At 46.7% G+C, this 16,304-nt stretch overlaps 1 protein-coding gene across 2 annotated transcripts; it reads right to left on the reverse strand.

Annotated features, from left to right (window-relative positions):
• Nucleotides 1–1,690: 1,690 nt before the first annotated feature.
• PARP16 (poly(ADP-ribose) polymerase family member 16) lies at nucleotides 1,691–12,809 on the reverse strand. 2 transcript variants are annotated; one of them, XM_007436903.4, is made up of 7 exons: nucleotides 12,696–12,809; nucleotides 11,976–12,185; nucleotides 8,866–9,003; nucleotides 8,224–8,430; nucleotides 5,363–5,534; nucleotides 3,589–3,730; nucleotides 1,691–2,860 (listed from the first exon to the last, which is right to left on the reverse strand). In XM_007436903.4, the coding sequence occupies exons 2-7, from the start codon at nucleotides 12,168–12,170 to the stop codon at nucleotides 2,719–2,721; spliced, it is 996 nt and encodes a 331-aa protein (XP_007436965.2). In that variant the 5' UTR covers nucleotides 12,171–12,185; nucleotides 12,696–12,809; the 3' UTR covers nucleotides 1,691–2,718. The 2 variants fall into 2 exon arrangements, with proteins under 2 accessions (XP_007436965.2, XP_007436966.2); XM_007436904.4 differs by having other exon boundaries at nucleotides 11,976–12,181; nucleotides 12,696–12,755.
• Nucleotides 12,810–16,304: the final 3,495 nt, after the last annotated feature.

The following is a 16,304-nucleotide window of genomic DNA, read 5'->3' on the forward strand; positions in this document are numbered from 1 at the left end:
AAAAACACTTCCCCATGAATGAAAGAAAAATGCCTTGCCCCTTAACGGTCACTGTTTCATCCCTGAGGCCCCTTGCAGCTCTTAGAGGCAAACATTTTTTTTAATGGTCTTCTACCCCTGGTCACTTTCATGAAGAAGTTAGTCATGAAAGTTACTTAGAGATGTGGATTATGGCTATTCTTTATTGAAAACATTGTGTAAAATGTTGCATACATATATATACATTTGAGACCCTTATGTCTATAATTTTGTTTGTTCTTTTTCTTTTTCTGTTGTTCTCTTCCTTTTCTGTTCTGTTCAAATAAACAAAGCGAAACATTTAAAAAATGAAGAACTTAGTAAAAACGTTTTTAAAAATGAAGTACATGGTTGGGTTCACATAACATACTGATCTGGTCACATAGCTTGTCAGGCTGGCTTGGTTCAGACAGCATGCAAAGACAAGGTTTGGGTTTCCCATACTGTAAAATCCCAAATTACCCCTCTCCTCTGTTACTTATTGTGCAAACTGACTTGATATTCTCAGCACACTTTTTTGCAGTTAATGACACTTGCTAACTAGACTTGATCAGTGGAATTGATCACTTCTTGCTTGCACAGACCTAGGGATGTTGGGGAGAGGGTTCAAAAAGTCAAGATGGCAGCTGCAATCTTGTGATTGAAGGCTTCATCCAACTATAGCTAGCCTGTTTACCCAATTAATCCATTTTCTGGCTTGGCACAATACCCTGCAGGGATGATGAACTAACCAAATGGGATTTGCATAACCCACAAACCCTCTCAAAACCAAAGCAAAACCCCAACCAAGATTACTGCAAGATACGTAACTGTGATTAAACATGTGGCACAAACACATTTAACTCAATTACTGAATTAACCTATTTTCTGGGTTTAATATGTTCTGGCCAAGAAATCTAACCAAGGCTGTGCAAATCGATCTGCTAGTCTTCCAGTGGCCTGGTTAAGTGTGCTCTATGAATGTCCCAGAGGCTTAGGCAGGGGTGTCCACAGGGAGGATCAAAAAGTCAAGACTGCATAGCTCCAACACCATCAAAGCCCCACCCTGGGGCTTCAGTCATGGGTTGAGGCTGCTATCTTGAATTTCTGACACCCCCCCCCGCCCCCAATAAGCATCCCAATAGCCCAGACTTTTTGAGCTAGTGGAGCCAACCAGCAGGCACAAATAGTCCAGAAGAAGTCAACTGTAGAGAGCCAGGAAGACAGTCTTGAAGGAAATATTCAGAAGCCATTATGTGAATAAAGAGGACAGGAGCATTCCTTAAGTCCTGGGAAGGGACATTGTATTAAGAAGAGTCTTGGACTGGCTCCTCCCTGACTCAATGAGGGTTTAAAGGGGAGGGGAAGCAAAAGACAATCAGACTTTCAAGATGCAGTTACTATAGCCCATCTCAATAAAGCAAAGTTCTGGCTTTCCTGTGATGTGTTTCCTGATCTGGTCTACCCAAAGGGCTGACATCAGTTACGCAAAGGGCAAATCAGGCTTTCAATCTGCCTAGAGACTTTTCTCCTAGCTTTTTTTACCTAGCTGCTGGGAAACACGGACCAGAGAGGAACCAATGCAGAGGAAGAAGAAAAAACAGAGGGACTTCATCAGACAATTCACGACATCACGGCCTTTTCCGCTGTCTCACCATCTCGGGCAAAAGAATAACAGCTTCCTTCCCGCAGATGGCTTTCACAGATAAAGTGCTTGGCAGCCTTTATTGTACCCGGGGGTGTCCACAGGATGTGGTCAAAAACATCAGGGAGCAGCCGTGACGGTGCAATCAAAACTCTGTTGCTGTAGAAGGGCTGTAGAATTGCTTGAGGCGGTACATCACGCACGGTTGCCCAACTCATCTTTGCTGTGCCTGAGAGTATCCCCCGAAGTCATCTTTGTGCTTCTAAGAGTGAGTTCCTCCGCAAACCACACTGGGAATAAGAAGCCAGTGACCGCATTCGCACAACACTGGAGCAGGTCAGATAGAGACCAAGCAATCAAGTGCACAAGATGCTAACTGTGGTTAGTGTTAATCATAGTTCGATTTTTGAAGCTTCGCAACTTGGGCAAAGCCAGCCCTTTGGCCGGTTTAATATGCAAACCTGGAAAATGGTTGATCCCCTAACCAAATTAAGTGTTTTGGGTGAACCCAGCTAACGTGGGTGTCATCTTTGCTCTCAAACTGTGTGAAGGTTTCCAGCTTGGTCATTTCAACGCACACACAAGTAGACACTTTAAATGAGAGCACGTTTTTCCTTCTCTCTCTTTCACCACTTAAGTTAAACACATGAATTGGCCAGTGTGGTTTTCCGAGGTCCCAGTTGGAGGAGGCTTACAAAATCTCCTGGGGGTTTAGAACAAACCTAAATGTAGGAGACACATCTGTATTGTGATGAAGTTTCTTCCTTAAAGGACAACAGTCCCTCTTCTGCCATTCTTTCCCCCAAAGATGTTTCTGAGACCTTTTTATGAGGTCTGTCTTTAGCAGGCCAAGGAAGAAGCTGTTCTCTCCAGCTGAGTCTTTTTTGCAGAAGTGTTCTATCCAAAAGTGTACCAGGAAAATTAAGGCATCTGAAACATTCCTATTCCACCCCTCTCCTCACCCTGCTCTACTCTCCAGGGTGATGGGGTTCACCAAAGCTGGACATCTCTCCCTGTTAAGGCACCTGGTGAAGGTCAGCAGCCCTGCTCCCACCCCCCTGGATACCCACAAGGTGTCATTGTTTGAAGTCAAAAATCCGGTTCCAGTAGTAGAGAAAGGCTGGGGAGTTGCTAGTCCCTATGACAATCAGCAGCAGCAGGTAAAGACTCATCATCACCCCAAAATGATGCTTGGAAAGCCACGACCGACCTGGAAGCCTACAGAGAGAAAGAGCGCAGAGGGTCACCACACCCTTCCACTGCAAGGGCAAATCTTTCTCAGGCCATAAGTTCTATTCTCCATCCCCTATGAACAATACAGGGCAGATTTTTCAAAAGATACAGTTGGCTGATTTTAATGTCAATACACTAAAACTTCCAATGTTGGAACTTTCAGAAGGAAGTGGTGTCCCTCCCTCTTAGCTCAGTCTACCTGAGATGGTTATTGTGGTGGGGAAAAAGAGGAGGCAGGAGGGTTATATATGTATGTATGTACATATGTAATGGTATGTGGGAATGACCTTAGGGGAGAGGAGGAAGAGCCAGAGATTGGACAACCATCATGTAAAAGGTGTGTTAGCCCACAGAAGGAAAGGGGAGCATTTCTGAAGGGACTCTCCCTAGTTTTCTGGAGAGTAAAAGAAAAGGAGGGGAGAAATTTCCCCTTGGAGACATACTTTCATCTTTACAGTCATAAGGACTAGCAGCTTGATTTAAAATGGGGAGGAGAAAGGTCACTTCTGCAGCCAGGTTTTCTGCAGTTGCATGAAAACTCTTATCACCATTACGGTTTCATCTGCCTCTTCTGCCCTCACCCTTATGATGGCTCTTCCCTGGTTTTTTGAATGTTTGCACCGCGGGGAGCAGGAAAAGATTCAGGCCATCCACTGAAGCATCTTCACTCCAGGGATAGTGAATTCTGCAAGGGAGGAGGAAGGGACACTCACCTTCGGTACTGCCTCTGCGAATATACCAGCAAATATTTCACCCGTATCAGCTGATTGTTTGTAACAACAAAATATTTCTGAGGGACATCACCCCCTTCGCTGTTCTTCACCCTGGCTCTCCTCCTGTCAATTTCTTTAGAGTCTGCCGAAAAAAGGGAGTAAGATAGTCTTCGAAACCAAGAAAAAGTCAAGTCTGGACAGTTTGATCAAACAGGGTGTGCCAGGAATGATTTGATTCAAGGCTGCAGTGCATTTAGGACAGAACTGCTGTGGCTCTTTGGCCACGGAGAGCTCAACATGAGCAGCGCATTGTAAGTGGAAGGGGAAGGATGGATCCCTGGCACAGGTACACTCAGCACACAAACCCCTCAATCCAGATTAGCAAGTCACTATGGCTATATTGGTGCAACATGTTATGCTTAAAAAAATAAACCAACACGGGATAATTGGAGAGCCATGCTAAAACAATAGCCCAGTTTGGACAACACATTGAAATGCCAAATTCTTAGCCACTGCGGAGGGAGGGAGGGAGGGAGGGAGGGAGGGAGGGAGGGAGGGAGGGAGGGAGGAAGGAAGGAAGGAAGGAAGGAAGGAAGGAAGGAAGGAAGGAAGGAAGGAAGGAAGGAAGGAAGGAAGGAAGGAAGGAAGGAAGGAAGGAAGGAAGGAAGGAAGGAAGGTCCATGCAGGCAGCAGGAGTCTAGCTCAACTCTCTTTGTCAGTGTGCTGTGCAAATCACGGCTTAAAGGATTTGGGGTTGAAGATCTGTGGGAGACCTTGGAGAATTGGAGCTGTGGGTAAGCAACTGTAAGCTCCATGTAGCAAGAGCACTTGCTCTCAATGGGTAGGGAGAGGGTCAGGCAACTGCCAGGGCCTCCCAGGCCCACCTCTGCACTCCTCAGACAAGGAGGCTGAGAACAGAAGGCCGTGTTTTCTGCATTTTGAACTGGAAGATGGGAACGCTTAGCAGTGAGTCCTGAAACTCAGAAGCTTGTGGCTAAAACCACGCCCACCCTCCCCACATGCCTCCCCAATGCCCAACCCAATCTATATGTGCCACCCACTGCATCCATTAGGCCACATCTGTTGCACGTCACCAAAAGATTGTCTAGTCTTGCTAGGCAGATCCATGAAGGCCCAGCAGGCATGCAGGAGTATCTGCGTGTGCTTCCAGAATTTTCCTCCCAAGCTTTTGCTTGGGAATCGCTCAGTTCTTCCCATGTTTTCTCATCCCTAGTGCTGAACTACAATTCCCATCATCCTATACATTGCTAGGGAACATGCACTGTGATCTACTACAGGTAGTCCTTGTTTAATGATGGTAATTGGGACCATAGCTAAGTGATGTCGTAGAGTGCGATGTCACGTGATGGCGCCAACTTACAATGGCAAGTACGGGAGTTCCATTTGCCATCATTAGGCGAATCCCACGTGGTCGTTAAGTGTGATGTCATGTGATCGCCCTTTGCAACCTCCTGCTGACTTCCCCATTGACTTTGCTTGTGGGAAGCTGGCAGGGAAGGTCACAAATGGCGATCACATGACTGCGGGATGCTGAGATCGTTGTAACTGCAAGCTGGTTGCCAAACGCCTGGATCGCGATCATGTGACGGCGGGGATGCTGCAAATGGCTGCAACTTCAAGGACCGGCCATAAGTCGCCTCATTCAGTGCCACTGTGACTGCAAACGGTCGCTGAATGAATAGCCACTGACGAGGATTAACGGTACAATTGAGAGGGCTCCAAGTTGGGAAAAAAACTGCTTCCCGAGACTCACCTTTTTTCTTTACTTGGCACTTGACATCTGGATGATCAATGACCTCGCAAACTGCAACACAGCTGAGAATTGGGCCCATCATGCTTCGCTGCCAGCCCAGACTGTGTGGGCTGTAGAGGAGGGCCAGGCTTAAGTCACTGGTCAGATAGGTGCCTTCCCCAAACAAGGAGGTCTGAAAAAAGCCAAAGATTGCTGTCTCCTTACCCAAAGCGGAATTCTAGGACTCTCTGTATACTTTATTCTTGGATTTTTATATTACAAAGATAATTACAGTGACTATATGTCCTTTATTACAGGTAGTCCTTGACTTATGACCACAATTGGGATCAGAACTTCCATTGCTAAGTGATGTGGTCATTAAGTGAGTTGTGCCTGAATTTATGACTTTTTTTGCCACGGTTGTTAAGCAAATCTGGCTTCCTCCATTGACTTTGCTTGTCGGAAAACCCTAGGGAAGGTTGCAAATGGTGATTACGTGACCCTGGGATGCTGCAACCGTCATAAATACATGCTGGCTGCCAAGCATCCAAATTTTGATCACGTGACCATGGGGATGCTGCAATGGTCATAAGTGTGAGGACCGATCATAAGTCATTTTTTCAGCACTGTCGTAACTTCAAACAGTTGCTAAATGAATGGTTGTAAGTTGAGGACTACCTGTAACAGTCCTTTATTTCAGAAAGCTATTTCAAAAGGACTACCTGTAACAGTCCTTTATTTCAGAAAGCTGTCCTTTAGATTTATTTAATTAAATTATTTATTTTCTTGGTTTTGCTTTTAAATTTTCCTTTGTAAAGCATAAACAATTTTTTTATAGTTATGAACCTCTTTCAGAAACCCTTTTTCAGGTTTGTCCTTTATTTTTTCCAAGAAAATATGGTCACTGTATTTTTTTATTATATTATTATTATTATTATTATTACTATTACTATTATTGAAAAGGTATAAATGAAAATGTAGTATTGATCTAAGACCCGCAGCTCTCTTTGTAAGTGGGGGAGTTTGAGTTTGTAAAAAACAATCCCAACCTGTAAGTGAGTTGTACAATCAAAACAAAACTTTGCTAAGACACTTGAGGAAGTCTTTCCACTCTTTTGTGTTGGCCACCCTTCCCATCCCATGGGTGAACGAGACACAAATAATCCAGCGTGTTATTTCTATCAACTGCCTGACGATTAGATCCAGTCTGCAATGTCCTTGGCAGAAGTAACAGTTATAGGACAGGTTTAGGATCCGGAGAAAGGGTGGCAATCCTTAATCTCAGATTAATCCATCTCAGTTGTTGGGTGCTACTTGGCAGAACATTTGAAGAAAGGAGGTTCCATTAGTCCATAAGGATACGGGCACCCAAATGCCCCCCCCCCCCTTTTAATGCCAAACAGCTCCTGTTTGACTAGGGGAAGATTTCCCTGAATCTAGCAGAATACAACATGGGTGCAATGCAAGAAGCAGGGCACTCACACGGCTGAAGTAAAGCCACAAATGAAGCTGGGGTTTTTAGCTCAGGAAAAATGGGCCACCCGGGGTTGGGTGGCACATGGTTTATGAAAATTATGCATCACCTAAAGAGGTTGGTGCACTAGACCTAAAGAAGATCCCAAATACCTAAAGATCTAAGGAAAAGGTCCCAAATACCTTTTCACAAAATTAAAAGATTGTTCAAAGCTTGCAGGATTTCGGCACGCTTGCAGAACATCTTGCGAGATCTTGACAATTTTGCAGGAGATTTCACATGATTATAGCATTTGCACAAGATCTCAAATCCCACACTGAAATCTTGGGATTTCAGGGGCATTTAGGGGAGAGTACAAGAACATTACACTCCGTCCAGGAGAATTTCACGGAAATTCTCTTCGCCTTGGCAAGAAAGTCCCAAGCAAGAAATGTATTTATGTATGTACTTAAAAGATTTGTATGGCTGCCCATCTTAGCCCACAACTCTGAGCAGCTCTCAACAACAATAAAACCAAAAACCAGTTTTAAAAACTCCATAAAACCAAAGACAAAGACCCAGGACCTCAGCCATCCTCCTGGGATGTCCCCCAACAAACCATCCACAGGTTCCCATCTCACCCTACCCCAGCGGCTGGGGGAAGTGCCAGCTCTTTATTTGAAACTAGAAAGGGGTATGAACCCAGTTAAAAAAAAAAAAAAAAAGACTGAAGGAGAAATGGGTTTTGGTTTTCTGCACAGCACGAGTTGCAATGGCTTTAAAAGGGATTTGCTCATGGAAGTGTGGGACTCCAGAAAGGCTGGAGGAAGGGCAGTATAACCAAAGACAGGACATTCACAGGCACTCCCTGCCCACCTTATTTAAAGTAAGGGCAAGAATATGACACTCCCCTCATCAGAATTTCCCAGAAGTCTCTACACCAGAGTCTAAGAGCAGCCCCTGGGCCTTAGGCTGTTGTGGGCTTCTGTCAGCCTTGCAAAGTAGTCCGGACAGGAAGCACGCCCAGGTGAACTGATTCTACTTTATTGTAAGGTTACATTAACAGAATCTTGCAACTCTGAAAGTACCTCTCTCCCCCCTCGCCTTTACAGCCCAAGAAACTAGGGAGGGTCCCTTCTGGGACGTTTGCCACACCCCCACTCCTTCTGTGGGCTCAGCTGCCGCTTATCTGACCGTTCCTCTGGCTGTGGCTCTTCCTCCTGTCTCCCAAGGTCACTCCCACATACCACCAGGAGGTAGAAAGAGGGCAGCTCTGGCTTCTGTCCCCCACATACCATTACATCTTCCCAAAGAGCTATTTAGTTTACTAATATAGCAGAGAGGATGCTGGCCCAGAGACACCTTTGGACCGAGAGAGATCAACCTTTCCCACTCTCTTCCTGGGGTGCAAACCAAGCTCATCCCTTACCCTGTTCAAATGGCACTGCAGCCCATTGTGCAATATGGAATGGAAGTTCTCCAAGCGGCTCCCGTGGAAGGCATAGATGAGGTCTCTCCCCGCCTGAGTTTCCTCAAATTTGGCATTCATTTGTTTGCAGTAGGTGATTTCAAAGAGGAAGTCCGGCACAGGGACGGGCATGCTGGGAGCTCCGGTCAATTCCTGGATCTTCTCATACTTGAATGACACCAAAATATAGGACAGTTATTGACACAAAACAGCTCTCTCTCTTTGAGGCCCTTTGAGCTTCAATGTCTTCAGATTGCACATCAAGGAATCAACCACAGATCTGCATTCTCACCCAGGAACTGAGGGGCAAGGGTTATTGGGGCCCCCATGGGGAGCATGTCAATGACAATTGCCACAATGGACAGTGACATCCTTTTTGGGTTGCCTTGACACTACACCTCATCCCAGGGCTTAACTTTTCACTAAATCCTAAAGACAAGATAAATGTTTTTTGTTGTTGTTGTTTCTTTCTAAAATGAAAAAGGGGAAAATAAAAAATAAAAAAACCTCTCAACTTTCCCCAGATGAATTTCAGCTCTCAAAGCAGCCTTTCATTTGAATTCTCTGAGTTGGGTTTCTTCCCTGCACCTGGGAAATCCTCACCTCGTTTTTGTTGGCGGTGTGGACGTGCCAGGCCTTAGAAGACAAGATCCAGTGGAGCAGCTCCAAAGTTCTTTGGCCAGGATTTTGAGGAGAATCCAGAAATTCCTGCAGGCTCTCCAGTGCTTCTGTATCTGCAAGCTGAGGGAGGAACACAGGGAGGGGATGGGCTGAGCTTTTCTTGATGATCTTGCACACCAAGAGCCCCCCAGTGGTTAAGACAAGAAAACAAAAAATATTTCTAACTGCCCAATGGCATGCAGCTTTAAAAAATGAAGTCTCTTTGAAACTTTATTTTCCATTTCTCCAGCTCCTGGAGTTGGACACGTCGGGCAGTTCTCTCGACAAAAATATGGAAGGGGGTTACCATTGCCGTCTTCCAAGGTATTTGTTTCAAATTCCCAATCTAAACCACTGCCCTGGTATTCTGTGGCAGTTTCCCATCCAAACAAGTCACCACAGGTGACCCTGCTTAGCTTTTGCAGGATCACCTGTCCTTGTTATGACTCGGTCTGCACAGTTACATGCTAATGATGGAAGACTTGAGAATTTTTCTCTCAAAAGCTAGGCAAACCTCCAGGTCTCACCACAGGGAAATGAAAATAAAAATAGGATTCTGTTTTTATCCTTAATAAATACCTTCTAATAATACGGCCAACTCTTCTGGGAAAGAATTTCCACAGGCAACTTTGCCCTTTCGGAGAGAAGTTTAGCAAACATCACTAGAAAACCTGCTTTTCCGCATAACACACTGGTTGGGTTATTCAACACGCTAAAATTGGACTGTGCCTGAGATTGACATCATGCAGGAAACCAGCCCCTGCTTTAGCACGGTGAATCAGGCTGTGCTGTCAAGCCACTGTATAATTTATTTGGGGAAGCACACAGGTTGTGTTTTGTTAACCCAGGTTTAGAGTTCAGCATTGCGTTGTGTGAATGCAGTTACTAACTCTCTTCCTGTCTGTCCATAAGGAACAAGTTGACTCTGCGGCTGAAGTCTGCACAGGGCCAAATAAACTAACATCTGCGGCTGAAAGGGGATTCTAAAATTCTGCATCAGTCCAACCATCTGAGTTGGACTAAGAACCTTATGACCAAGAAGGGACAAAGAAGGTCTCTTCCAAGCAGCAGACCCAACAATTTGCTTGGAAGGCCAAATCATTACTTGAACATGAAGGTTGACTGGCAGAGGTTCAAGGACACAGCTCTTTCCTAAACTAGTTTGGTTACACATGCGAAAAAAGCCGTAAATAGAACAGAGAGAACCAACTACAGTATAAGCTTCAAGCCTTTTATGGCCTCATTCATCAGTCCCCAGATTCAAATCCTGCATCTCTTTTTCACAGTGGCGTACATGACAGAGACTTCCAAGCCAGATGTTTCTCAGTGGGAAGAGCTGCTGACATTTGCATTGTTCCTGCAGTGGACCCTGTTTGGTCTCAGGCAAAGCGGCAGGTTCCTGACCCAGATGATCCCAATTCTCAACCCCAAAGCTGAAAACTCTGATCTCTGATCACTAGGTAAAGCCCGACCCCTAACTAACTAGCAGCCTGTTTATTTGTGGCAATTTGATAACTACATCCACGCATCCAAACAGAACAGCTGTGAAAGGTATAATTTGGGTGGAAGGGTGGGAATAAATGGGGTTGGGTGTATAATTTTCATGGATTTTTCTGCACGATAAATGCACATTGGTAGAGTAACCTAATTTGCACTAGTGCCACAGGACAAATGAATGCATAATATGCCCGTGACTCTATTTGATGGCTACGCCTGACATCAGCCCGGTACAGGGGGAGAAAAAAAGTTCCTCGCCTGCCCCATTTGGCACCTGCCCCCCTCAGCTCTGGGAGTACCTTTATTAAATTTGCACGATTTATTCCGTAACATTAACACAACTGGGCAACCTTGTCAAAAGTGGGAGGGATGTTACATTAGGAGAGAAACAGGAGGCAAATCGCAGAGTCCCACATCAAATGAGATGTTTAATAAGACATCTATTTGTATGGCTCTAAGTAAGGTTCTGTACTTACATTTAGGAAGTGTTGAGAGTTCCACAATTCTTCCTGGTGCAAGAACTCTGAGTGTGTAAGTGTCTGCAAACACGTGCATGAAGGGAGGAGGTAGTTCTCTTTTTCTCATCAGCTCCGTGAAGAGAAGAATGCTGCACTATGTATAGCAGTGTTTCTCAACCTGAGCAATTTTAAGACACACAGACTTCAATTATCAGAATTCCCCAGCCAGCCATGCTGGCTGGGGAATTCTGGGAATTGAAGTCCACACATCTTAAAGTTGCCAAGGTTGAGAAACCCTGATTTACAGAGTCCGACAGAGAAACACTCTTGACTTTTTTTCCTTTTATCCAACGAAAGTAAGTTTGCTTTAGTTATTCTTTCCAAGACTTTCAGGAACATTCTCATGGATGGAATGCGGTGAACTTACTTAGTTTTTTAAATATAATTTTTATTAAGAATTTTAATTACCATACGCTATGAACTTAGTGATTGGATGGCCAAGATTTGTTTTAGTAATTGCCTTACTTTTCATCACAGCTCCCTCTTGCCAGCCATCTGCAGCCTCCTTGGCTGCTTAAGTTTTGTTTGGCTCAGGTGAAAAAAAGAAAACATTAAAAAAAGGAGGGCCCTTCCCGGGGACTTTTTCAGTGGCTGTGGCCGCTAAAGATGAGAACCCCTTTGAAAAATGGTGGGGGAATATCTCCTGTTTCTTGAGAAATCCAGAAAGGGTGTCTACCCAATTTCTCTGCTTGCAAATCTGGTGGAGAATTTCAAAACAACGATCTGTGGTTGAGGTTCCTTATAAACACGGTGACAAATGCAAGCCTCTGCCTTCCACCACGACAGGGAACCAAGAGGCAAAAACCCTGTACGATTAACCCTGACCAGCATTTCGGAGGTTCAGGGCTTGAATGGCCCTCCTTGGGAGAGCCTGACCTTGTTATCCCAGCATCTGCTCCCTGCCAGCCCAGGCTGGACTGTGGGGACCACAAGCTGCAGCCACCTTGCTCAGGAGACCGTGAGGCCTGATCTGCAGCTTCCTACTCGCCAGGAGCCCCCCCCAATGCCCGCCAGTGCCTCTGGCCGGGGGCCACTCACCAGAGCCTCAAAATCCTTGCTCTCCTCGGAGGTGTAGTGTCCTGGGAAGGGCCGGAGGACAGAGTCGCGCTTGTAGCTCTGCAGGGCGGAAGCAAAAAAGCTGCATTTCAGGTCGGCGGCCAAGAGGTCCCTCCGGATGGTCTCCCGCACCCCCTCTCCGGTGGGGGTGGCATCGCTGGCGCTCGGCGCTGGCATCCCCAGGAGGCCTTGCTAAGGAGGGGGAGGAGAAGGGGGTCAACACAAAGGCAGGCTGCATTCGGTAGCCCCCCACAGCCCTCGGGGGGGGGCATCCCTGCCCTTTTCAAACAGTTGCAGGACCCACGAAAAGCCCCTCCTGGTCATCCCACCTCTGTCACGGAAAGTTTCTATCACCCCATTAGCACAGCCTGGCAGAGGCTCTTCTCTGTCTAAAACAAGCCACTGGCCGGTAGACGTTCAACAGGTAAGGTTGCGCCCACCCTCCCCGCTGCATCTCATTCCCATCCATTAGTGGGTGGGGCTATCAGTATCAGAAGGCTCCCCTCTCCCACCCCACAGCTCTGCAAGACCTACACCCTCGATAACCACGTTACAGGAAGAAATCCAACCGATCAAGTCTCTACGGACACGTCTTCCCCTGCCGAACCTCTGCCTGTCGGTGGCTGAGCTCACAGGCTGCCTGCTTGGCTCCCCGTACCCCCGGGGTCTCGTCTCCTCCCACCCACCCCCACTCTGGCGTACCCCGGCCCCTGCCCGGGGGACAGCAACTTGCTCCAAGTTGGAAGTGGCAGAGTTCTGCCCCGATCATCCAGGTCCCTACTGAGCATGCGCAGTAAATCTCAGCCATGCGCACTAGCAACCGCTGAAGCCACATGCCCACCCCCTTCCCTTAGGAGCATGCGTAGTAGGACTAATTGAAGCCTCCCGAGAGTCCCTACTGGCCTCCGTTTCATTGCAACCCTGCTCACTACGGTATTGTCCCGACGGCAGGCAGTCCCGGACATGCGCAATAGCAGCAGCTGACGCTCAAAGCCATCTTACTCGGAGCATGCTCAGTAGCAGCAAATGAAGCTTTGCTCTTGCCCTGTCTTGCTTCCACGTAGAACCGCTGCCCGATCCAGCGGCGCCCGGCTCTGCTGGCTTTTGGTTCCCAGCTCCCGCCGATGCATTGCATTAAACCATGGTTTATTTTAATGCACCCCAGCTGCCAGCTTCACACATAACGCAAAGGCAACACCATGGTGTGTGGCTTAGCTTTAGAATTGAGTGCAAGGTGCCTCTGAGCGAGAAAAGACCTTGTCTAAGAAAAGACTCTCCTGGTTCAGTTGTTCTGCTTCCCTCCTTATCTCCTCATCCTGCCTTCCGCTCTCTTCCTCTCCTGCCACTACATGGGGTGGACCCCTCTTGATACAGTGGCTTCACTTGAGTGCATAAGAGACCAGCTCTCAGCCTTTAGTTCTTTCAAGTGGAATGGGGGCTTGGTGGGTCAGCTTTCCCCACATCGGAACTTTTCCAATTTTGTTTTGGTTTTTTCCAGATGTTGCTTTCTTATAACCAGACAAATGCACCTAACATGAAGCGGTGTTTGTCAGCCTCGGTGACTTTTAAGATGAGTGGACTTCAACTCCCAGAATTCTGACTGGGAGTTGAAGTCCACATATCTTAAATTTGCTGAGGTTGAGAAACTCTGACATAAAGTAAGGTCATGAATGGAGGGGAGTGATACAAACAATTTATTTTATTTCCCGTTTGCACTGAGTAGTGAGAATCAGAACTTCTGAACCCCTTTTGCCAGTGCATTCACGCCTCCTTTCTTTGGCAGTGGCTGCCACCCTAATACCCCTCAGGTCAGCCCTTGGGCACATTAGGGTTGCAGTTTGAGACTCCTTGAAGAATGACTGAAAAAGAAGTAAGGGACCCTTTGTCTCCAGTTGTCTCTGCCCATCGAATTCAATACAGCAGAGCGGATTCAGTCCGGTCCCATCATTTAAAGAATGTTGTCTTGGAGGACCCCGGAAGGGCGCCTACTCTGTTGCAATTCCTGCCCTCTGGAATGACATCCCCCCAGAAATTCATGTGGCTCCCATCCTTCTGTCGTTCAGGAACTAACTGAAGACTTAGTTGTTCTCCCAGGCCTTGGGGACAAGGTGATTGTGGAGCCCCGCTTCTAGTTTTTGTTTGGTTTTGATTTTTTTCTTTTGTATTTCGCTTTTCTGGTCAGCTGCATTTCTTTTAATATGTTGGTTTGTTAGTTGTAGGCCATCCGGAGTTGTTTAGGAGTTGGGCCATCAATCAATCAATCAATCAATCAATCAATCAAGGTTCTGAACAAGGCAGAAGAGATTGTCTGGGACCATTTTGGTCTGAATTGCTTGGGGGTGGTGAACATCACCGGTGATCAATTGTAATCTAATATGCCCTTTGATCTCATGTGCCCTTTGTCACATGCCCATGTGTGCATTCAGCATAACCATCTCCAGATTGCAGTTGTCACAGCAATGGAATGTGGGCCCCAATTGCCCTGTTAATTGTGTGGAATCTTTCCAGAACCACTAAGCTATTTAGATAGCTGTTCTTGTCATTAAGCTCTGTGTGTGTGTGTGTGTGTGTTTCTCTTTCTCTCTCACTTTCACAATCATTTCCATTATACTTCAGGACTGAAAACCTTAAGAGAGTTTTGTGCCAGAGGTCAGGAATTTGCAGTGAAAATTGGGGCCATCCTCTTGGCAATGAGTTGAGTTAAACTGGAGATGAAAGGGGGGAAGTCTTAAATGCCAATGGTCTCAATGGACTGGGATCGCTCGCTTTCCTAAGACAGGTCCTTGGAGGAAAACTGTACCTGCTTCGCATTTTTGCATGGAGAAATTGTAGTGTCCTCCCCAAACAGAGGGCTAGTGTGCAGATCATAGAGTCACCAAATTATGGAGCTGGAATGGACCCCAAGAGACACCTCAGAAGCCAGGAAGTGAATTCCGTCCCCAAGAACAGGGTTCCTCAACCTCAGCAACTTTAAGATGGGTGGACTTCAGCTCCCAGAATTCCCCAGCCAGCATGGCTGGCTGGGGAATTCTGGAAGTTGAAGTCCACCCATCTTAAAGTTGCTGAGGTTGAGGAACCCTGCCCAAGTATCTCCTGGTTGCAAGAGCTGCTACCCACCCAGAGGGCAATAAAGCTGAAGCTGAGGACTTGGCAGGCCAGAATGACTCCAATGACCCTTTGGGGGCAAGGGAGGAGGACACAATTTTCATTTTAAAAATGAAATTGTAATTGAAGGAACGCATAAGGACAAATGATAGAACTAAGTCCAGCAATCTACTGGGTTACGTGAGTCTGGAGGCGGTGATGAAGGGAAGGGTTGACCTGAAGACCCTGGAAGGGACTCCAAGCTAGGTGAATCTTTCAAGGCCAATGGTGCCCATGGCTTAGGAGCGAGAAGAGATTTAGGCTTGACCAGTAGCCGGAGGGAGGAACCATGTGTGGGAAACACTAATGCAGAAAACCCCCATCTGCTTTCCATTATAGTAAGGCTGGTTCTCATGGGGTTAAAAGTGGGCAAATGAGGCCGGAAACAGACGAGCAAGAAAAACAAGTGTGTGGCCTGCCTCTCTGGAGAGGAGATCAAATGCCACTTTCTAAATCCAGATGCAACCCAGAACTCCAGCGATGGTTCTTTGCGATGCCCAGTCCACAGACAGGGGAAAGCCATCAAGAGAGATGTTGGCCTTCAAGCCAAATGCATCTGAACCTTTGGGAGGGGAGTCAGCCTGCTTCAGCATAGGGTCACGTGTGAATGTGTATAGACTTGGTGCTCGGACGCTGCCAAAGGCTCTTTTGGGGAATGCCAACAGGAGTGTGTTACGGGATCTTTCCCACTGATCCTTGCATCTGCCAGATTGTGCTGGCCCCAGAGAAATCGAGACCTGCAGGCAGAGATTTGGGGGAAGGCAGTGAATCCTGTAAACTGGTTGGTCCAAGGGGAGGGTCGAAAAAGTCAAGATGGCAGCCTGTAACCAGGCAACAGAAGTCCCGCCCTTTTCTATGCGCTTTGCAGATGTGGCATGTGCAAAAAAAGGGTGGGGCTTCAATCTCAGATACTATCTGAGAACCAAAGTTTAGCACTGGGGGAATCAATTAGCATTTTCTCCCTCCCTCCCAGTTTCTATTCATTGCAATTCGTTGTCCTGTCCCACTTGCTCAGGTCAGACTATACTTTATCTATCCAGGGGTGTCCCGAGGGAGGGGCTTCAAAAATTCAAGACGGTAGCCACAGCCCCATCATTGAAGCTCCCACTCCTTTTTTACCCCCTGCACATTCTACCCTTCATTCGCTGAATACACTGAATAGCATTG

The sequence above is a fragment of the Python bivittatus genome, unplaced genomic scaffold, assembly GCF_059951505.1.
Source record: "Python bivittatus isolate LINGU-HERP-01145 unplaced genomic scaffold, Pbiv_v1 ctg000210_np1212, whole genome shotgun sequence".
In the NCBI taxonomy this organism is placed as follows: domain Eukaryota; kingdom Metazoa; phylum Chordata; class Lepidosauria; order Squamata; family Pythonidae; genus Python; species Python bivittatus.